Source organism: Centruroides sculpturatus, unplaced genomic scaffold (genome assembly GCF_000671375.1).
Source record: "Centruroides sculpturatus isolate CEXI.00-Female unplaced genomic scaffold, Cexi_2.0 scaffold30, whole genome shotgun sequence".
Lineage (NCBI taxonomy): Eukaryota > Metazoa > Arthropoda > Arachnida > Scorpiones > Buthidae > Centruroides > Centruroides sculpturatus.
The window spans coordinates 808,777-833,647 of NW_019384755.1; the positions used below are offsets into that span (position 1 = coordinate 808,777).

At 29.4% G+C, this 24,871-nt stretch overlaps 1 protein-coding gene across 1 annotated transcript in view; it reads right to left on the reverse strand.

The window, feature by feature from the left end:
* The window catches only part of LOC111628704 (ubiquitin carboxyl-terminal hydrolase 24-like), a 174,286-nt gene that overhangs the window by 133,376 nt on the left and 16,039 nt on the right, over window positions 1-24,871 (reverse strand). The window contains 8 exon segments of the mRNA XM_023372539.1: window positions 5,547-5,705; window positions 5,801-5,941; window positions 7,852-7,917; window positions 11,604-11,639; window positions 15,888-16,004; window positions 18,538-18,684; window positions 20,761-20,828; window positions 22,790-23,036. Coding sequence (XP_023228307.1) covers window positions 5,547-5,705; window positions 5,801-5,941; window positions 7,852-7,917; window positions 11,604-11,639; window positions 15,888-16,004; window positions 18,538-18,684; window positions 20,761-20,828; window positions 22,790-23,036 — 981 coding nt within the window.

Here is a 24,871-nt window from a genome sequence, read left to right on the forward strand (position 1 = left end):
ACGAGATTTAACTGTTGCATTCCGTATTCCGAGAACGACGATATCGACAATCGTGAAAAATAAAGACATTATTAAATTTGCTAACGTTGCGAAAGGGGTTAAATCAATTTCTAAACAGAGATCGAAGACATTAGATCATGTCAAGAAATTGCTTTTGCTTTGGACAACTGAAAAACAGTGTGCCGGCGACAGCGTATCAGAAGAAATTATTTGCGAGAAAGTTAAAAGGATACATACTGATCTCATGAAAAATCAAGCAGAAACTAGCAAGGAAAGCGAGGTGTTTAAAGCCAGCCATTTTTTTTTACATGAGAACGGATTAATCATTTTTACATTACTTCTTATGGAAAAGGTTGGTTTGATATACGTCCTATTCGGTATAAGTCCAAACACCAGGAACGGATTAAGGTCGTATACCGAGGTTCCACTGTATAACCAAAATAAAACAATAAGTAATAAAAAACCAAAATAACACAAAAAATGAAAATAAAATACGATGATTGGCTGTAAACACTAAGGAACATTTCCTTATACCTTAACCCAGATACCTATTGAGTCACTGGAGACGCATTATTACGCGTGTTACTTCTTATTATGTATTTCCAGGATGACGGTAACACCGTCGCATCCTTATAATTTAAACATCTGTCAGCCAAACTCGCTCTGTAAATTTCGCATTTCTCAAGTTATGGATGACAGCGTTGGCGAGCATACTTTTGCAAGAATTTGGCATCCTCCCACAATGGGCAGCCCAATGTCTGGCCTGCTCTGTGAGTTGGTGCTGAGAAAATTAGAAAGCATGACGCTTATCAACTATAATGAGTACATAATCATGTACAAAAGATATGTAGATGATGTTCTAATTATTTGGAAGAATGACGCAATGATAAAACGATTCTTAGGCCAAGTGAACTCTAACCAACATGGCTTAAAACTTAACCTGGAGCAAATTAGTAACAAGGAGCTACACTTCTTGGACGTTAGCATTGAATTTAAGAATGGAACTTTATGCACGAAGGTGTACATCAAGCCCACGCATGATCCGATGTATATTCCGGCAAATTCTAATGACCCAACAGTTTATAAACTATCTGCATTTAGAAAAGCGTTTCTGTATTGCTCAAATGTAATGGACACGATGGATGAGCTGGGTAGGATCAAAAAGGTTGCAAAAGAGTTAGGGTTTGGAACAAGATCTATAGAGCGTTTAATAGCAGCGTACGTAAAGCCTAGGAGCAGCTCTAAGAAGAAACCAGAGGCTGGGGGTAAATTCACAAAGTTTACGTATAATAAATGTCTCTTCCCGATTATGAAGCAAATAGTGAGACACAAAAACGCCAGTATAATATGCAAAAGGGCCCCACAGTGTATAGGTTGATTAGAAATGACAAAGAAAGAATTGATGATAATGAACAGGCAGGAGTATATGCAATTCCCTACAAAAATGACCAGTTGGGAATCGATAAGGACTATGTAGGGGTCACTAATAGAAACCTTGGGGTGAGGATTAAGAAGCACCGATACGATGTCGCAAAAAACAAGTGTGCAACAGCATTATCCAAAATGGCGCAAGCGGATGGTTCGGTTGTTAAATGGGAGGATGCCAAAATTCTTGCAAAAGTACGCTCGCCAGCGCTGTCATCCATAACTTGAGAAATGCGAAATTTACAGAGCGAGTTTGGCTGACAGATGTTTAAATTATAAGGATGCGACGGTGTTACCGTCATCCTGGAAATACATAATAAGAAGTAACACGCGTAATAATGCGTCTCCAGTGACTCAATAGGTATCTGGGTTAAGGTATAAGGAAATGTTCCTTAGTGTTTACAGCCAATCATCGTATTTTATTTTCATTTTTTGTGTTATTTTGGTTTTTTATTATTTATTGTTTTATTTTGGTTATACTTATTCTATTAGCGTAATTTAAACGTATGTTCTAATTTGGTTTAATTTTGAACTTGTTCGATTTTGTATTAGAGTCGAACAACGGTAACCTGAAGATGGCCCATAAATTGGGCCGAAAACGCTAGTTTTGTGTAATAAATATATGTTCTCAGCAATAGGGTGTGTTGGATGTATCTAGTAAAAAGAAATAAATTTTCTATTCCATAATTTTTTAAACGAGATGCAAAAAAATCAATTATATAAATAATTTGATGGAAAAAAAAAAGACTCAACATTATAAGAGGATGATTACAAAAAATAAATTCAAAAACAATGATCCCTTGCACTTCAAATTTTTCTATTAGAAATAATGGAAAGTAAATTACAGTAGGGCATCACTTATCCGAATACTGATCAATCAAAACATCTGTTAACTGAAAGCATTCCAGTCAGCAAATTCAAATTTCCACTAGGGCTGTGGTGTTGCAGCACTCTTCCCCTCCCTGCCAAATTAAACTGTAACCCTAGTTTAATGTATTACATTATTTAAGGTATGTATTTGTAAGACGTGTGATACAAATTATATGCAGTACAGTTTTATGTTTAATATATTTTTTGTAAATGATCAGTTATCCGAACAATCCACAGTCCCAAAATGTTTTAGATAATCAATGCTCTACTGTAATTCATTCCCAGACCCTAAACAATGTCCATTTCCATAAACTTAACAGCAAATACACATAATTTAAATAAAAATAACACTATTAAATGCCCTAAATAATATATTAAAACATGAAAACAATAAATAAAATACATAAGTACTGTATGATAAAGTGAAAATTGCATTTACTGGTTGCACACTGTCAACTTTGGCACCTTAAATATGGCCACCAGATCTGCCACATGTGTTGTGCTTTCATGCTTCACAGCAAATTTCTTTTTAACCTCAATTGTCAATACTACAACCTTCCTCTTAGACTTCAATGCTTTCACACTCTTCATAGAAGCCATGATTAACCACATAAAGATTATATATATATATATAACCAAAACTTGTATGTTTTCAGTGCAAAAAAACAGCAATAAAACATACAAGTGTAACTCAAGAAATGCTTTCACAGTGAGAGTGAAAGATGACTTGGCATTTATGCAGCAAATCACATTTTTTCACCACAAGCACAATTCAAACATAGAAGCATAATTCAAACTCCAGATCAAATTTCTTTCAAATTTGGCATTCAAATTCTGGAACATTCAAAGTTAAAATTGTTTCAAATACAAAATACCACTGTATTCATAACTGTTCTTGAAATTTTCTATTTCTGCATTATCATGTTTTGCAAAAATCATAAAAATCAAGTTTATATTCTTATAATTTTAATGCTCTTGCAATTTTTCAAAATATTCTTCATAATTATAATCAATACAATTAAAATTTTAAAAGTTTGGAAATAAAAATAAAATGAAAATTTTATAATAATTATATATATAAATAAGTTTACAAACTACTTTAAAAATTTATAAAGATGCAATATACATAAGGTGGACCTAAAATACATGTGCAGTTACACTTCAATAACTAGAGCTATAAGCATTAAAATCATGGATAATATGTGACTATGACTTTTAAAGCTTTTTAGATAATAATTTTATCAATGCAGAACTATTTTATTTACAGATTCTGTTAGTGATTTTAATGGTGAAAATCATAGAAAAAGTAAACCATCACATTGGTTTGGTAATAACAGCTGTTAGAACAGAATATGCCATTCATTATTGCATGTTTGATGACCCTAATGATAATAGTCACCATTGGAATCACTAATGAAAATTGCAAATAGAGTAAAATAAATTAATTCTGCATTGACAAAATTATTCTGTAAAAAACTTTAAAATTTATGCTTTTGTTATTATTTACTGCATAGTTTTAACATTTATACTTCTTTAGTTAAAGTATAAAATGACACAGAGATTTTAGTGTAACCTTGTATATTTATATATATATATAATGGTTTATTCACAAAATGGGATATTTTCCCTGTTAGGGAGTTGATAGAGAAAAGTTAAAAAAAATTTTTAAGGTTACAAGTATAAGTAATAATCTTAATGTCCTTAATTACAATGCCAAATATGTAATAACAATCAGAATAACAAATAACCTTGTATATTTATTATATATTTATGTTTGTATAGCATTTTTATAAATTTCTAAACTTTAGCTTAAAAATTTTTAAATATTTATATATTTAACTTTAATTTTAAACTGTTTTCTTTAGGATCTACAATACATTTAAAAATATTCTTATACTCTTGAATATCTGGTTTACATAATTACAAACAACTTGTTTAGTTTCTTTTTTCGTTATACTAGTAAATATTTAGACTCAGCCAAATAAGAAACAAAATTTTGTTTCTTCTGCACTGGATCATAAGTTCTAATTCTGCTATTGTACAAATTTTTATATTCCTTTTTTCAATTTAGTAACTTGTAATTTAAGTTTCAATAACCACTGTTAATCATTATAATGTTCAGAAATGAATAATTCCTGGACTTTATTATAAATAGCAGTCACCATTAATCTATCATATCCAATTATCATTTCAAAGAATTGCAAGATAAACAATCGTAAAAATATGAAGAAATGTTATAATTGATTGTTTTCAAAAATATTTATAAAAAAGGATTATTCAAAAAATAATTTTGGGCTAATACTAATTTATTATTTCAAATTAGAATAGATATTAGAATAAAAAATAAATTAATAAGTTTAGTCACCTTATAAATTTCTGAAGAATCTATTAGTAATTTTGCAAGTCTTACCTCTGTTGTTCATTATTATTACCATCAACCAGTCTGGAAAAGTCAATAATAATAAACAGCTCTATTGTTTTGAACACCAAGGATGACTTTAGAAACCAGAAAATGATCCAAATCAAAATGAAAATATTTCATAAAATGTGTAAGAGGCATATTATTCAGTACAGATCATCCCCAAATAATTCCTGGGTTTTTTAAACTATTCAGATTCAATCCCAGGACTCCCAGAGCAGTAGTCTGATACATTACCTATCATGACATCTGGCCAACAAGAAAACCTTATTTAACATATTCCCACTTTTTTCCTAAAATAATCATAATTTATTATAATTTTTTTACTTTTAGTAATTTTTATTAATTCAGTTAAGAATAATAAATTGCTTGTTCTATGCAAAAAGAATTAATGTGTAGCAAATAAATTTTCAATTCAATAAGAAACACTTTGATTATTGTTTTTGATCTAAAAATAAACATTCTTATACATATGTTCTTTATTCCAATTAATGTTTTAACTAATAAAGGATTTTGGATTTATATTTTTCATTATGAGAAACTTTATTTTCTATTATATTAAAAGAATTAATAATAACAATAATCCTATAATACTGTTAGGTTTCTAACAAATGACAAAACAGACTGGGTTCCCACGGATTGTACTTTGATTACTGTATTGTATTAAATATGCAATTAAATATTCTATTAACAATCAGTTAACATATCAATATATCACTTAAGCTAAAAATTTGTCCATGCTTACTATATAATTAAAATACCAAGTATAAATTTATAAACTTATTTTATGAAATAAATTAAACTCTAATAAAATTTTAATTATTTAAATTACTTCTTTTAATCCATTCATTCTTGCATTAAAATGGGGACATTTTAACATTCTAAGGATAACATCTAAACGAAGAACATTCATGAAAGAAACTTGATTTTGCCACAGCTGTAAACATAGGAGCTTCATTGCATATAGCAATTCAGAGACTGAGCAAATGGTCTAAAATAAAAGAAAGAAAGAAATATTAGTAATAATATATTTTAAAATTCAATTTCATAGCAGTAAGATAGGTTTTTTTTTCATAATTTACAGACCTTGTTTTTAAAATCTTCATCGGTAAGGTTTTTTATTAAGTCTACTGCTTTATCCATGCATGGAGATAATAATGGACAAATAATAGAGCCATTTAGAAATTCAGCACACTTAGCTAAGGGCATTAAAAGGGCAGCCATTTGCTGGATAAAAAAATTTGAAAATTTATTATAAAACTTTTGAATTAGATGTACTGAAATGAAACATTTCAATACTTTTTGAAATATTATTAATATATTTTAAATGCAATCAAAAATTATTACAAATACTTACAGTACATGTAATAAGTTTTTGTTTTTTTTTAATCTTTTATGATATTATCTTAATTAAAGGCCTGTTATACAATTTGGAACCTTATAAAATTAAAATAGCCAATTTAACTAAAGTTCACATTTTATTATATTCAGAAACGTTTTTATGCATAGTCAACATAGGAATGCACCTATAATGGCAAATTTTTATATGTAACATTATAATTACACGTCACAAAATAATTTGCACATTAAACAGTATATTTTAAAAAATGAAATTATATTTTTGCATAATAAACAAAATTAAAATACATTTAATGTTCTATCCTGTACCTCCTTTTACAAAAAAGAGAAGGAAAATAGCATCTTCTAACAGTAAAATGCTAAAAACACCTCTGTTTTAGTGAAAAGGTTTTTCCCCCTCCTCCTTAGTTCTAAATAAAAATTTCAAATGATTTGTTCTCAACATAAAAGATGCAACAATTAAAAGTCCAGAAATGAATCTATTACTCACTTTTGAATACTTTTACACATTCATAAAAATATGAAACAAAATTTAATATATCCTTAACAACCAATAAGCCAATTCCTCCTCTACCAAATTCATTCATGTTTTGTTCATTATCACACAGTTTCGTTAGAAATTATGTATTACTGTATTTACTCACATATAAGACGATCTCACATATAAGATGAGGTGTGACTTTAAAGATAGAAATAAAGAAAATTAGATTTATTAATACAATTCTAATTTTATTTTGTTCAATCATGAGTAAAATATCAATTGCATGTAAATGCACACATTGTCCTGTAAAAATTACTGGCATCTTAATCTTTAAGGAAATAATCTTGTAAAATCAACAACATAATTTGTTCATGTAAAGCTGGGCAATCAGGAACCTTTTTCCAATTCTTAACAGTCAAATCCACTCTCCATTAATTACACTTACGAGTTTCTCCAAATTCTGCTTTTGAAAAATCATCTTTTTCACATAGATTAAAACTTATATTGGACTAAAGAAAAGCGATTTCACAGTTTCCATGTTTAAGTAAAAAATAAATTTAAAAACTCACACCAATATTTGTTTAGTTTCTGGGTACAAATTCATCGTATCGCCAACGCGGTAGCATCTCCATGCATGCGCCGCTAGCATCGTAAAATATAAAGATTCAAAATATCAAAAATCATTCGCACGTTCGTAACGAAATTTCCGGACGCCTGTTTGAATTTAAATATTATGTTCTTTTGGAACATCCTGCACGTTCGTTTTTGTTAAAAACTTGTTCTTTTCACCTGAAGACGACAGTTATACACTCGTCGAAAGTACTTGTGTTAATACTAAAGTAGCTTTATTAACGCTGAACTCAGTGAATTTGTACCCAGAAACTAGACAAATATTGGCGTGAGTTTTTAAATTTATTTTTTACTTATATTGGACTACCATGTGATTTTGAAATTTCAACTTGGAATTCAATTCAAAAGCTTTGCTTTTCCTATTGTATTCGTCTTTACTCCTGACAATATACAAGAACAATTGAAAGGACCCAGATAAAATACTTTTGTTTTTAAACACCAGAGGGTGAACATCAGGTAAAAAATGTGAATACACAGTTGACAAAAATTATTGAAAAAATGCAAAAAATCCTTTGCTCGCATGTATAGGATGACCTAGGTTTTTGAAGCAGTGAAAAATGAATAAAAACCTTGTCTTATATGCGAGTACATACGGTATGTGAATTGTTGTATTATTACATGTACTTTTAAACTTAAGTTATCAATAAAAATTTTATTTCATACTTACTGATGATGATAAATTATCATTATGAAATTTTTTACTAATTTGAGTAAATCCTCCTTCTTGAGCAAACTATTTAAACAAATATAACAATTATTATTGAATCAAATACATTTCTTACTTAATAAATACACAATACATTTAAATTACATAATAATCAATACAATTAATCTGCTTTTGTGTATATACAGTACATACCTACAGTTTATATTCATATATATTAATTTGCCTATAAATTTTTTAAAAATTTTTAAAATTTTTTTTTAATTTTTAAAAAATGTGAAATCCGTGATTTTTACGCCGATGTCGGAAAAATCTTTGTAAACAATTCCAAGGAAAAAAACACACTTGATGAGAAGTATATCGGAGGTCACCGATTGTTTTCACATTAAGGTGGGAAAGTTGACACTTAGTTGATCGGAATGCACTGTAAGTGTCAACAGAAGTCGATCACGTGACTCATTTCCCATGAATAACATATAAAAGCTGTAAGGAACTAAGTCCGAGCTTTATTTTTATTTTACTTTTAGTTTGCTTTTATTATATTTTTGTTTGGGGCTTATATTTAGTTAGGACGAAGGTTTCCTTACCCATCACCCCAGAACGGTCAAAACGAGAAGATAAGAGATTAACCAACTCACCGACGACAAAACGACAGCGCCATAGCTAGCATTCACACTCACGTGCACGCCCGAGCGGCAGAATTGTAAGTCCGCACTGAAGGGGGGACACCCCAATAGACTTTTTAGGAACTTGTGTAACCTTTAACTAAACATCCCGATAATTGTTAAAGAAATGTTGTAAAAGGTTAACAAAGTATTGTCGAGAAATAAGCTACCAGATAACGAAGAGAAAACAAGAATGTTACGCGTAGATATGTAAATGAGGGGAGTGTCTCAAGTAGAACTGTGACGTCACCTCAGACTATAAGTACAGTAACTCAAGTGAAGACAGACGAGGTGAGCTCCTGAACCGAAAGCGTTGGTCTGCTGGTAGCAGTGAACAAGGTGTCGAATAGGAAATCCTAGTAGGAAATTGAAGGTTCGATTTTGACGATAGGAAAAGAGGAAAGTCTTGAGTGGAGGAAAAAGGTTCCGAGTATTAATTGAGGTGACGGTTAGGATCGATAGTTATAAGAGAATTTGTAACTAAGTTAAGATTGAATTTTGTTTTGTCGGAATTCCAAGGGGAATAGTTTCTAAGTTAGAATAAGACTTAAGTTTGTCGGGTTGATTGTGATTTGATTTCTTATTTAATAAATTTGTTGTTTGTTTCTAAAACTTGTACATAGTATTTGTTAGACTTGATTAAACAGTTATTGAGAGATTTTTTTTGTGACTAACTTTGTCCTTACTTTATTTCGGTGCACGCGAAAAGTCCAGGCCTGGCAACTAACAAACGCAAACCCGCGTAAAGTACCCGTTAGGTCCCGGCTCTTTAAGAAAAAAATTCGTTGTAGAGCAAAACACTAAATATAGTACTTTACAAAGCTAGAGTCCCTGGAAGCTCCGGGTGATCCCTCGGAAGTTATACTTAATCTGTACCTGTTTTTTCTTAATTTAGGGTTACTTATGTTACTCCTACACAAGTCCCTAGTCCCTAACTGTAACTAATTTACAACCAGCATGCACGTTATTCTTTACATTGAAATATGACATTGCGCATATGTCAGGAACTTCTGTTAGAAACAACTTGATCTGCTGTCCGGGTCAGCAATTTTGAAAAGGTGGCAACACTAAATAGTGTTCTTTAACAAAGGTACGTTTGAAATTAATTTTCCCGCCATTTCTCTCAGCATAATATTAACCATGTCAAGAGCAGCTGGTATAATAAGCTCTTCTGCAATGGTGTGAGGTTTTTTGCACTTCACCACTCTGTATGGAACCTAAAAGATGCTAGCAGTGCATTTCTTGGTACTGAGGCTTGTTTAGTAAACTCACTTTTTTCCTTTTGTAAATCTTGAAACTTCCTACTAAAGAATTTGCGAGATTTTTCAACCATGTTAGAGTGATTGGTCTCAAGATGTCACTTTAGCTTACTTAAGAGTATATACGCGGGCGCTAGAACTTTTAAACAGAGCATACACTGCAGTCTCTCTTCATTGTTTACCTGTACTTCTACTGAAGTAAAGCCAAAATTCAAATAGTTGTCATCGTATTTATGATATTTCCGTTTCTTTGCTACCCCACCACTTGTCTATGCTTGATCACTCTCACTTGAACTGTTGACTTGCTTATTTAATAAAAATCTTTCCATTTTCCTACAACTATATGAAAATACAAAGCGACACACTGAAACAAAGTGGACACTCCTCTGGTAGCAGGCATCTTAAAACCATTTACTTTTCTTCTCAAATGTTTATTCTTCGATTGTTATTTAGGAACTGAACAGGTTCGCCAAAGTGCTGCCATATTTATACTAGCTGTGCCACCTACTTAAAACTTTTGCAAAACTTTGACAATGTCTGATAGTATGCTATATAAGGCTTCTAGAAAGTTCTACAAGCTATGGGAATGATCTAGTGTAGATAGAAAGTTCCATTAGCTTCAAAGTCCTCGCAGTGCCCGTTTACTCTTTATAGCGCACACTTAGGGAACCCCTGACATAGGCATTTATTTTTCATCACAGGGCACATTTTCCTATAATTTAAATAAAAGTTTACTTAATGCAAGAGCTAAAATCACTTATCTCATCAAATTATTTATTAAAATTAAAGCATCTTCATAAAATAATTATCTTAGATTATTTGACTTCTTGATTGAACCAAGTATTTTTTTATGCTTTTCCAGTTTGTGGTGGTCTGTAATGGACAGATTTGAGAGAATACAGTTGTTCTACTTTAAGCAGGTATTCCATATTAATAGATATTTCTCAGGACCTGTACTGGAGAATGGAATTGGGAAGACCTCCCCTTGCTATTAATTTATCAATAAATTTGTTTCAGTTTTAGAGGAAACTTATTGACCTACTGGATATTTGAAAATTGATATATACAAGACTTTCATGAATAAATAATAATTCTTTTTTGAAACTATGGCCCAGCCTGTTATAGTCAAAGGACTATTAAATAATATTGGATGATCCTCTAGTTATATATATTTTTTAAGTGAAAGTTCGTTCCTCCTGGATTGTGATCAATGATTAAGAGACTTATATTGGTCACAAGATGTTCGTTATTTGAGTGAAAGGGGTTGGAACTGAAACTTTTCTTAATAGAATGTGGACTCTAGCACTATATTTATTGTCTTATTTGAGTTACAAAATAAAGGCATTTGCTGTGCAATTTAGATTAAATAGGATTTCAATAAACTTAAACAGTAAAATAATTAATGTCTCATGTGACACTTTTTGTGGAATGACAGTGATGAATATGAGAAAATATCTTCTTGATTCTTGTAATATTCTTTTGGATATCTGAGTTGCTATACTGACATCTGATTTTTATTATCAAATTTTATTCAGCGACAGCTTTGCCATGTTAACATTATATGAATTATATAAATTTTTTTCATGTATCAAATTTAAAGTAACAATGTTATTTAACCCCCCTTTGTAATAACATCCCATATAACAAATAATAAACATAGATAGATTAATTGATTGATTTAATTATTTGTTAAACTAATAAATTTTTATCCAAGATTAAACATATTTGAAAATTTTGAATTACTTTCAATAGAATATAGCAAATAAATTTATAATTAAAATACTGATAAAATATAATTTTAACAAAAGAGTATTTTAATAACTGTACTTACTCTGTTTATAGTATCAATTAACCAACCATAAGAATCCTAAAACAAAAAAATTATAATAAGTGTTTTAACATGATAAAAAATATACTATCACTCATTTTAATATTAATCTTTATTTACTATTTATTATGTTTAAATAATATAAATTGGCATTATTTAATAATATATTGTAATAAATAATTATTCTTTTCCTGATAATATTTAGTATCCAAGAATTTATTTAATTTTTATTTTAGTACATACTCAAAAAATATGCATCCTACAGAAGAATTCATTAAATCAAAAATGTTAGATTTTAAGGGACCACAAGATGGGCTATTGGTTTCATCACATGTGGCACTTCAATCAATAAAAAACAAGGCCAACTTCATTTTCTTAAATGGGAACACACATTTTTATTGTATATTATGATTCTACATCAAAAACAAACTTTTATCTAAAACATTTTTCAAAAGATGCTGAAACCTATTAATGATGATGAAACCAATTGAATGAAATCAAAGTGACCAAGACAAGTTCCCCCATCATTGATTACATCAGATCCCCTTATCACCCACCAATTTACAGAAAAAAAACATAGTTCAAATCACAAAGGAAAGTGGATAATGTTACTTTTACATCAAAATCCAAACAATCTTCCAACTCAGCTGAATCTGCAGCTGGTATGTTTCCTTTGGAACCACACAAAGATTTTGACATGGTCATTTATCATCCACCTGTCAGTCCACAGAACTCATAATCTCTCATTCTCTCTAAGTCATAAGTGTTTGCCCTGGAGCAATTTGTTTCTAAAGTTAAATAAAAAATACAGTGGAACCTCGCTTAACAAACATACTTCATTCCAGAATCTTACTCGTAATGCGAAACACTCATTAAATGAAACAATTTTTCCCATATAAATTAATGTAAAATACAATAATGTGTTCCATGCCAAAAAAAAAATACTCAAGTATTTTATGTATAGTGTTTATTCAAAGAAAATTATACAATATACATTGTTAAGGAGCGTGAATCATCATCATCTTTTCTTCTAGCACAGAATGAATCAACCTGGAATGAGAATTCGATTTGCAGAAAACAAAATAATTGAAAAAATATCTCTCATAAACAGCCAAATGATATGCCAAATTTTTGGGCTATGTAAATGCTATAATTAAATATTATAAATTAATTAATTTGACTAGAGGTAGGCAGTTATGCTTCCATCACACATTAAATTTATGATCATAAATAATTAATTTTTAATTTAGACATTTATAAATTTAATTTGGAATTGGGATTGTCACCACCGTAAGGATTGTCTCCTTTTTAAGGACGTGGGGTACCTGAATCTAAACTCGCTCAGAGGTCGCCCTTAAGGTGAAAGGTTATGACCCTCGCTTTGCCCGTGATCTGTCAGGATGACACAAGAAAACCTTTTCCGTATGGGGGTCGCGGTTTGCTGGACGCAAAGACTCACACAGAGACCGTATTTACTAATTCAACGCGTTTATTTGGTGAAAACATGCTTACAATGAGTTACACAATCCAGGGTGGTAGATCCCGCGCAGAGAGAGAGAGTGGTCTCCAAGATTATGGGCTCAAAAGTTCGTCTCCGTTGATACTGTGTGATGGATCGAAGAAAGTTCGTCTCCGTTGACACTGTGCGATGGACTGAAGAAGGTTCGTCTCTGTTGACGCTGTCTTGGAAGTTGGAGAGATGGAGAACTGTCACGGGAAAGTCTGTCCTAGCACTCGGAGTTTGGTATCCTTTGTTGCTTCGTGTTTCCTGGACAGATGCTCTCGAACATCACTTCGCAACCTCCCCATGTCCTTGGGACCTCGGGCTTTTATAATCTTTCCTCACCCGAAATCCCGAGGTTTTGGTTGGTCCGAATGTTGGTCCCCCGCGATTCTATTGGTCCCTGGTCTGTTGCCAGGGACGCGATTCGGGCTGAGGGGTCGCCGAAATGACCCCGTCCGGGCCGTTCCCCTCCGGAGTTGGGTCAAGCCCTTTCCTGGATGACAGTCCCGTAAATTGTCACCTAATGTCTATTTTTCTGTCCCGGAGAGGAGGAAGCTATCTCAGCCGCTGCCCCCTCCACAGGAGTGTCAGCAGGACCTGCTTTCAACTCTCTGTAAGGTGACCGTCCAAAGTTTCCCCGACAGTCGATCCCTCGATCGTTCTCACGATTGACGACCGTGAATCTGTCAATTAGGCCTGGAATGCGACAATTAAATCATCTCGCACCCCGTTCCTTGGTCACACCGGTCCTATTTATGTAATAAGTCACCGATATATTGACTTTAGCTCGACANGCGTGAATCATCATCATCTTTTCTTATAGCACAGAATGAATCAACCTGGAATGAGAATTCGATTTGCAGAAAACAAAATAATTGAAAAAATATCTCTCATAAACAGCCAAATGATATGCCAAATTTTTGGGCTATGTAAATGCTATAATTAAATATTATAAATTAATTAATTTGACTAGAGGTAGGCAGTTATGCTTCCATCACACATTAAATTTATGATCATAAATAATTAATTTTTAATTTAGACATTTATAAATTTAATTTGGAATTGGTCATTAAATTTAATACAAGATGGCAGCATAACTGCCTACCTCTAATCAAATTAATCAATTTCTAATATTTAATTATAGCCTTTACACAGCCCAAAAATTTGGCATATCAGTTGGCGTGTTTATTATATAATAGGCTATGGTTGTTGATGTTTATATGTAATATATCTGAACACAAGTTTGGAAGAATGTGTGATTACAAGTGACACTAAGATGCTAGTGGAACGAGTGCTAAATACAGACTGATGGAGCATGTGCACAATCCGGGACATCCCCTCTCCTTGTCACTCGTTATGCAAAACGTCACTTGTTAAGCAAGTAATTTCTTTACAATTTGTTTTGCTTATTATGCAAATTACTCATTACGAGAGGTGTTCGTCAAGCAATATAGTGGAATAAGCTCGTTCCACTATATTGTTTCAGAAGAGAAGTTGGAAAGCTTGTCTCCTGTCTCCTCCTTCCTCTAATGGTCATATATTGGCACATGAAAATGGGGTTAAAACCACCCACATAGATAAGTCAAGTTTATCAATCTCCAGAGAAAAAATTCTGGTGTCAGTCATTGTGACATTATACAAAATTATTAATTCAACTGTGATAAATTGGGGGATCCCACACAACAACCACAGAAAATTAAGTTTTTGCTCTTAAAAAAATTTTTAGAAAAACTTTTTCATGCAGTAATTCAAAATTAATCATTTTAATATCCTATCTTTATTAAGTAAAATAAATGTATTCAATTTAATAAATTACTGTGTCTAAATATTGATTTTAAATTTCTTGACAACTTAGCTAACTTAAAACTCTTCAAAAGATTTTTCTACAAAATGTAAGAAAGAAAATTAGTCATCAAAACACACATACATTACAATGTACATAAACATTTTGAAATCCATCGAAATAAAGATCTATATCTCTTAAATCCAACAATCCAAAATGCTGGGACCATGAAAATCAAAGCTAATTTTAAGAAATTATCAGAAGAGAAAATTAAAAAATGAAGCCTCTTTTTTCTATTATCTATAATTCTTTTACTAACTAAAATACATTTGATTTTATTTTAACAGTTAATAATTTAACAACAAATTTAAATGACTTAAAAAATATCTGAATACATAAAATATGAAATAAAACTTATTTTTTGAAAAGACAGTGATTCACTTATTAATCAAAATACATTCAAAATTAATAGTTTCATTTTCAAATAATTTTATTCATTACTAGTTTCAATAAATGGCAATGCCCTTAAAAAAAATCTTTTCTCCTCATTTTAAATTAATATTATATCAAGACTAACTTGTTTAATAGGCTAATTACATATTAAATGCTAAATAAATAATTATTTTTGGGACAGCTGTAATTACATTAATTATTTTCATGATTAAAATGAATTTTGTTATATAATGATTTTATTTTCAAATAGTATTTTAAATAAGAATTTTAGATCTACCAATAACAGATCAATGCAACTTCTGTATAACAACAACCTATATTTTATTAAATTATAAAATTCCATTCTAAAGTCTATTTTCTTATTTAATCTGATAAAAATTATTAATATATCAAAATTCATACTATATGCATGAAAATTGTGTTTAGCTACAAAAATTTAATGCCATATACTAAATACTTCATAATTTAATATATTACAATATATTACATATAAATTAATTTAGGAAATAATAATAATTAAAAAAAAAAATTGTTATATTTTGCATACCAATGTATTTTTAGAAACAGCAAAAGATTGGCTTGGACTAAATCCAGACATCCAATGAATAGTAGTACTAGTCCTATGTTTATTTTTTATATGAAATTCTGAATCTGGATCAAATGCCTAGAGTATAAAATATAATATGTAATATATATAATTTAAATAACTGATTTTAATTAATTAATTTAAATAATATAATAATTACTAAAAAATTTTTAAATTTAATAAACATTAAATTTATACAAAATTAAATATACTTAATATACAGTGTGTACAAGAAATTACTACAATAACATGAATCAATATATCTGTCATTCTAAGTGATGCATAATTGTGTTCTTGGTGTCTGTGAGTGCAGAACCTTTCCAAGTTTTCATTTGTAAAGCCTATGCTTAGCATAAAATAGTAAAGATGACATGGCATATGTCAATGTCAAAATGACAATACTATAAGAAATCCTGATTTATCAAAACAAAGTCTGTTATTGCTGTGCAATGAAACTTTTGCTATGTGTATCAAATAAACTTGCTAAATTTCAAGATTATCAGGCAATGTTCATAACATGACTATTACTAGTTTTAATTGTGCAGGTTTCCAGGGGTAGAGGTTGCCATAAACAAGCAACATTGATGAGTAAGTACTGATATAGCCCAAGAAAATTGATTTGCAAAACATGCCAGTTTGTGAGCTAAGAATACCAAAAACTATCATGCATAACATGTTATGCAAACATCTTTTAATTTTATGCCAATAAACTACAGATGTTGCAGGCACATGAACCAGATGACTGCCCGCACTGATATACAGTATATGCATAATGAATATATTGAAAGAAATCAAGAATGACAATCAGAACCAGGAATGCATCAGCTTCTCCAATAAGGCCAAATTCCATCTATCAAGAAAGGTCAACAGGTATAATGTGTCTGAGTGCCTAAGAACTCTTATGTGTGCATTGGACAGGTATATAAGAGCCACAAGGTTAATGTGTGGTGTGCTTTAATGTTAGATTATGTCATTGGCCCCTTCTTTTCAGAGGCTATTGTTGCCTCTACCCTTTCAATTAAATAGCTTTATTTAAAATTAATAATTAATTACTTTTTTATAATAAAGAAAATTTCCATTTCTAACAAAAAAAAAATAATCAATTTTTGTTTGCTTTTATTTGATGAGTTGATGAGTAACATTCTCCCAGTATTTCTTTTCAACCAAAGTAATAAAAAAATGATGTGATTATAATTCAGCTCTCCAATAAATGGAAGTATTACTTAATTTTTACTAGATTTAAGTTTGAATTTCTAAAATGTTTGAACTAATGGAATTTACTTAACACATACTGTATAAACTAAATAAAATATTGAATCTATAAAAGTAATAACAATATAATCACAAAATAGTAATGTAACAGTAAATATGAGGTTTAAACTTGGGAAAAATTCCCAAGTTTAAACCTCATATTTAGTCACTTTGAAATATAGATACAGTAGAGCATCGATTATCTGAATGCCGATCAACCAAAATGTTGGTTAACCGAAAGCATTCCAGTTGGACTGTGTCATACTGAATCGAACATTTTTAATACTAGATTAACTTCTAAAGTATAATTATTTTTGTTTTTACATTTTTCAAAATATTTATTTTGTTTGTACAAAATAAAGAGATAATTTTTAACAATACAATAGCCATGATTATTATAAAAATTTTTGTTAGGTTTAACATCGAAGAAAATTCAACACAAAGCGACACACAATGGAGAAAAATTTAAACATGGGATGTATTAATATACTATAATTGGGATATACTAATATAGTATATTAATAATGTATTTTTTGTACATAATCGGTTATCCGAAAAATTGATTTTCTGAACAACCCCAGTCCCCAATTGATTCGGATAATCAATGCTCTACTGTATTATATTTACTTTACAAATAACTGATTGATTAATAAACCAATTCTTTTTGAATTAAACAATCTCATAACCCGTATGTCATTTACTGCTTATTAGAAATGTTAACCCATATCTCTTAGTAAAAAAAAATTATAATTTTAAATTGGAACTTTAGATTATAATTTTAATTGTAATGTAAATTATTACTTTAATATTTTCATTTCATTTATGAATTATAACTAATTTATTTCAACAATTTTATTCCATAAAGATGTTAATTAAAATATTATCTTTTTTACACAATTATAACAATTCACAATTTTAAAATTTTCAAGTTTAAAATGTTAATCATTATAAAATTAAAATTTCTCATTCACATATAAATATTACATGTGAATGGGAAAATACATTAGTTATAATCAAATGAAATTTGAAAATTATAAATCTTTTTAAATTCAAAATTTTTTTATTTCTTATCTTCAACCCAAATGACAAACTGTACAATACAAATCCAAATCAAGTAATTGAATTCTTATAATTTTAAACATCAAAGCTTTTAATTTCAAAAATATCTTAAAACTTTCAAAAATTAACAAAATACTTTAAAAATTATAAGAGCTCTGTAACCATTACTTTTATTATATATGATTTGTTTCAAGCTGAGAGTGAAGAATCAAATATTCTGAAGATATCTCTAATTTTTAAAATTTAAAACAGATATTTTGTAAATGTGGTTTATTATCAATAAAATCTAAATTTTAATTACCATTGCTAAAACTACAGAGAGTAATTTTTCAGGTATAGGATCAAGCTTCAGTCTGACTGCTATAAATTCTACAAGTAATTGAAGCATATTATATACACCTTCTTGTACTTCTAAACCCCAAGATCTTACAGCACCAGAAGTGAGTAACTAAAATACAAAAAACATCAGCCATTTAAAATTCATGATTTATAAGATCAAAATTAACTGTTATAAAATACTAAATAATAAAAAATTAAACTTTTGTAAATTTTTTTGTCCAATGAAGATTATTATTATTATTAAAATTAAAGACAAAGTCTGCCCAAAAGAGAATTTGTCTTTAATTTTAATAAAAAAATTAAACCTTATAAAAATAAACATTACTAATAATTATTATGCAAAAGTTAGAATAGTTTTATTTAACCTAGGCAGAATATGAAAAATTTGAATTTTTGTTTTTGAAAAACAAATACATATAATAAGTCACCACTAACATTGTCAATAAGTTCTTGGAAAATGCAACTTTAAACAAAACAATATATAACTATACCAATTTTATTATAGGCTAATTGATATAAACAAGAGTTAAGTTCCTATGACATATTTCCAGTCACAAAAGCATCAAATTTCTAAATAAATAACTTCTAGTAAATCTCTAGTAACCTCATTATCTCCTCTTATACAGTAGAAATTCCATTAACTGGATTAAGATGGGAAAAAGTATGCCAGGATAATCAAAAACATGAATCCACATTTACAAAACTATATTTTCATTTATTTGACAACATAAATTCAACAGAAAGTTTTTAATATTCACACCTTTAGCCACTACAGTTAAGATCTACCACTCCACTACTGCGATGGTGTGGAGTAATGTACTATCTTTCTTTCAGAGAGACAAGTTAAGCACAATAAAGTTTATTAAACACTCAACACACACTGAAGACAAGGTACATGTATACATGTCTGCACAATTTATGACCTCAGTTTATTAAGAAGATACTCTCTAATCTTCTAAGTCAGCAATTCCCAACCTGTGGTACGCGTACCCCTAGGGGTACGCAATAGGTTGTTTAGGGGTACAGAAAAAAGTTAGTTATTATGGCAGAAAAAATAATATATTATGTATCACAAACTAATAGTATTAAAAAATTATTAGATAAAAAATGTTCCTTGCAACAATCACAACTTTATTATACATTTTTTCTTTTAGGTTTTTTTTCTTTAATTTAAAGTTACAATATGTAAAATTAACAATACGGTTACTCACTAAATTTCTTAAATGAGGGGTACAATCTAGAGATATGACATGTCACGGGGTACAATCTAGAGATATGACATGTCACGGGGTACAATCTAGAGATATGACATGTCACAGGGTACGCTAATGAAAAAAAGTTGGGAACCACTGTTCTAAGTGAAAGGGAATGCCAGGATAGATTTCACTATTATGACTTTATACCTACTGTAAACTACTATCTATCACTGTGGTTCTATTCTATCCCAGATAATTATTCTAAATTCCATTCTATACCTAAAACCTTTTCCTCAAACAAAACTCACAAAATTCTCTACAATTGAATCCATATGCATTTTACATTCAAACTATCTTTTCAAAATCATTCCAAAAGCATCTTTTTCAATCAAACACATCTATTCTTTTTTCAAATTATCAGTTTAAACTTGATGACTACAGAAAAATTATTATTATTTTTTCTCAGGAGTGCATGATCCATGTCTAATCTTAACAACTACACATTTAATTACAGATATTTTTTCTAAGATAATACAATACAATCTCATCCTAGTAGTCATTCTTTCAAAGCAAAACTGAAACTGAAGAATGATAGTCTATACTTTCCTTCTGTGAAACTAACCCATAATAATTAAATTTTCTCATCTTATATTACTAAATTATTTAAGATTCATATGCACATATTTCCTTAATCTTCTGTATTTTTTAACAACTTCTTTAATACTAAAATCCTGGTTGGCTAGATCTTTCTTTTATTGAAGCTCAGTTAATGAATTTTCTACTGTATAAAATTTTACATAAAATGTTACTATATACTTGTAGAGACAGAAATAATCAATTTATTCTGTGAAATAAAATATATTTGTAATACAATTATAATATTATTTATAGATTTCAATTTCTTATAACAGAATCTAAATAAGGTAAATACAATTAAAATGCAAATTTTAAAAAATCTACCATAAAAATTTAAAAAAAAAAAACCTTACTTTTTTGAATGCTTCAGGTAAACATTGGTCAATAAATCTTCTACAATTTTCATCTGCATCACATAAACCTAATAAAGATAATTTTATTTTTAAAATTGCATTATATGTGTGTGTATATATATATACACACACACACACACACACACATATATATATATATATATACATATACAACCCTTAGGAAAAAGTATTTAAACATGATGTAAGAAAATAAAATTATTTAGTTTGAGCTCATTTTACAAGAAAAAAAAATGTAATGTTTAAAACAAAAATATACATTTTATTCACTAGATTATTAAGTGTTAACCATTTTAATTTCAAATCAATAATAAAATAATAAACCAAACCATTTTCCTAAAAAAGAATTTTTACATAAAACAGTATTGGAAAAAAGTTTTGAACATACAGGAAATTGGAATGAAGTATTTGAGCACCATCTAAATTTATAGATTTCAGCATTCTATTTTGAGTGGAAGAAACAATTAGCTTTAAGAAGTGTGTTTGAATCATTTTCTAAGTAAACAGTGATATTTTACCTGTCTTTGCTCCAATCAAAGAATTTATTAATGATGTGAGAAAACACATTATAAAACTACTACAAGATGGAAAAAACCAAAGAAAAGTTGCAATATATGTTGGTCTGTTGTTAGGAACTGTAAATTACACTTGGAAAAAGTCATAAAAGACACAGGAGTCATAAAAAAGTGATGTCAGCAATGTTCAAGATCATCTATTGAAAAAAAAACTTAAAAAATCAAAAATTGTCTTCCAAACAATTAAATGAAGAATGGAAGAAAAATAAAACAAACAAGCAATCTCATGTCATTCAGTCTATTTTTCACTGTTCTGTCACAAGAACAGTAAAAATAGACTGAATGACATGAGATTTTCATTTTTAAAGCCAAAACAAACTCTTTTCTGACCAAGAAACAAAAAACAAGTGCTTAAAATGGTCAAGCCAGAACAAAAATTAGACCAAAGAAGACTGGATAAAAAATTATTTTTTCGGTTGAGAGTTATATATGCATTGGATGTGGTAATGATGCAAGAAAATTAATTTAGAGATGTGCACATGAGAAATTTAAGGAAAACTGTCTGAATACAAACAATATTTTCAAGACTCTACAATGATTCAATGAATGAAATAAACTTCATTAATGGAAGGAATTAATTACAACTTTTAATTTATCTAAATATATAAAATTGCTTGTCCTGACTGAATGACTGACTCATCATCGCCCAGAGCAAACCACTGAACCTAAAGAGGTGAAATTTGGTACACAGTTAGGGTATATCACGAAAACGTACACTAAGAAGGAATTTTTCAAAATTACCCCACAAGGGAGAGGGAGAGCATTAAGGCTTAACCGGAAAAACAGCTTCTACTGTACTATTTTAGATGCGATTTTTCGTTTTCAACTATGTGTAGTCTTCATTGAGTACTTAGGTATATTAAATTGATAACATTTCAGACATTGTTATAAATATTTTTATCTATTTCGATTTTAAAAATGTTCGAACCGTTTTAAATTTGAATTTGTTATTGCATATTGGTTCAATTATAGAACGATTGTAAACGTTCCAGAAAATTGATCAAATTAAAAACAGTTTGTTTGATTCTTGGCAATTCTCATCGTTCTCAGCAGTAGGTGTTATATAACAATTACTATGGTTGTTGAAATACTGAATATAAATGGGGTTTGCTTGCAAAATCCTTGCGAGCAAAGACGCAGGTAACAGTTAGTACATCATAATTGTATTTAAGCTTTTTGTTCTCTAGTATGTTTATTTCTATTTTTTTCAATTTATAACTATTCCAATTTTTTGGTTTAACTAATTAACTAGATAATGACTACTTAACTGAAATTACTTAAAAAACAAATTTTTATGCTTTAGACTATTTTAATGCATTTCAGAACAAGTAATATTCTATTATATTAATAATATATATATAATTAAAAATTAAATATATCTTATAGTGAAAATTTCTAATCTCTAATATATATGTATATATAAAAAAAATCTTTACCTTCTCGAGCCAAATGTATTGCACTAAAAAGGCACTTTCCCAAGGATTCTTCTCGTTTATAAGGTATGGACCACTGATCAGTATATACACGTGTTTCCAATTCATATAAGTTAGTAGTTGGAAATTCAAGCCACTGATTGTCTTGATCAGTTCCAAGTTTTTCAGAATCCTGTTTAGGACAATTTATAAAATCTGGTTTGTCCAAACCAGTTGTTTCAACAAACTTTGACTGTGTTGTTGAATGGCTCTGCACAAGAAAAATATTTGATGAGACAATAAATAAACTAAAAATAAATAAGACTAATATATCATCATCATCTCGGGGTACGCTAATGAAAAAAGGTTGGGAACCACTGTTCTAAGTGAAAGGGAATGACAGGATAGATTTCACTATTATGACTTTATACCTACTGTAAACTACTATCTATCACTGTGGTTCTATTCTATCCCAGATAATTATTCTAAATTCCATTCTATACCTAAAACCTTTTCCTCAAACAAAACTCACAAAATTCTCTACAATTGAATCCATATGCATTTTACATTCAAACTATCTTTTCAAAATCATTCCAAAAGCATCTTTTTCAATCAAACACATCTATTCTTTTTTCAAATTATCAGTTTAAACTTGATGACTACAGAAAAATTATTATTATTTTTTCTCAGGAGTGCATGATCCATGTCTAATCTTAACAACTACACATTTAATTACAGATATTTTTTCTAAGATAATACAATACAATCTCATCCTAGTAGTCATTCTTTCAAAGCAAAACTGAAACTGAAGAATGATAGTCTATATTTTCCTTCTGTGAAACTAACCCATAATAATTAAATTTTCTCATCTTATATTACTAAATTATTTAAGATTCATATGCACATATTTCCTTAATCTTCTGTATTTTTTAACAACTTCTTTAATACTAAAATCCTGGTTGGCTAGATCTTTCTTTTATTGAAGCTCAGTTAATGAATTTTCTACTGTATAAAATTTTACATAAAATGTTACTATATACTTGTAGAGACAGAAATAATCAATTTATTCTGTGAAATAAAATATATTTGTAATACAATTATAATATTATTNTTAATTACAACTTTTAATTTATCTAAATATATAAAATTGCTTGTCCTGACTGAATGACTGACTCATCATCGCCCAGAGCAAACCATTGAACCTAAAGAGGTGAAATTTGGTACACAGTTAGGGTATATCACGAAAATGTACACTAAGAAGGGATTTTTCAAAATTACCCCACAAGGGAAAGGGAGAGCATTAAGGCTTAACCGGAAGAACAGCTTCTACTGTACTATTTTAGATGCGATTTTTCGTTTTCAACTATGTGTAGTCTTCATTGAGTACTTAGGTATATTAAATTGATAACATTTCAGACATTGTTATAAATATTTTTATCTATTTCGATTTTAAAAATGTTCGAACCGTTTTAAATTTGAATTTGTTATTGCATATTGGTTCAATTATAGAACGATTGTAAACGTTCCAGAAAATTGATCAAATTAAAAACAGTTTGTTTGATTCTTGGCAATTCTCATCGTTCTCAGCAGTAGGTGTTATATAACAATTACTATGGTTGTTGAAATACTGAATATAAATGGGGTTTGCTTGCAAAATCCTTGCGAGCAAAGACACAGGTAACAGCTAGTACATCATAATTGTATTTAAGCTTTTTGTTCTCTAGTATGTTTATTTCTATTTTTTTCAATTTATAACTATTCCAATTTTTTGGTTGTAACTAATTAACTAGATAATGACTACTTAACTGAAATTACTTAAAAAACAAATTTTTATGCTTTAGACCAGTGATGGGCAAACTACGGCCCGCGGGCCAGATGCGGCCCCCTGAAATGTTCTATCCGGCCCGCGCGACATTATTCCTAATCTGACGAGTAAAAAAGAATACAGGCTGTGGTGGTTGATGCACCACTTAACTTGAGTGTTCGTTGATTATATAAAATAACCGAAGCTTTATATCTCACCATGAAAGTTTATTTACAATCATGTACAAAATTTTGTTTTACACTTATTGAGTAAAAGCTCGATCGGTTACAAGCATGCTTCGG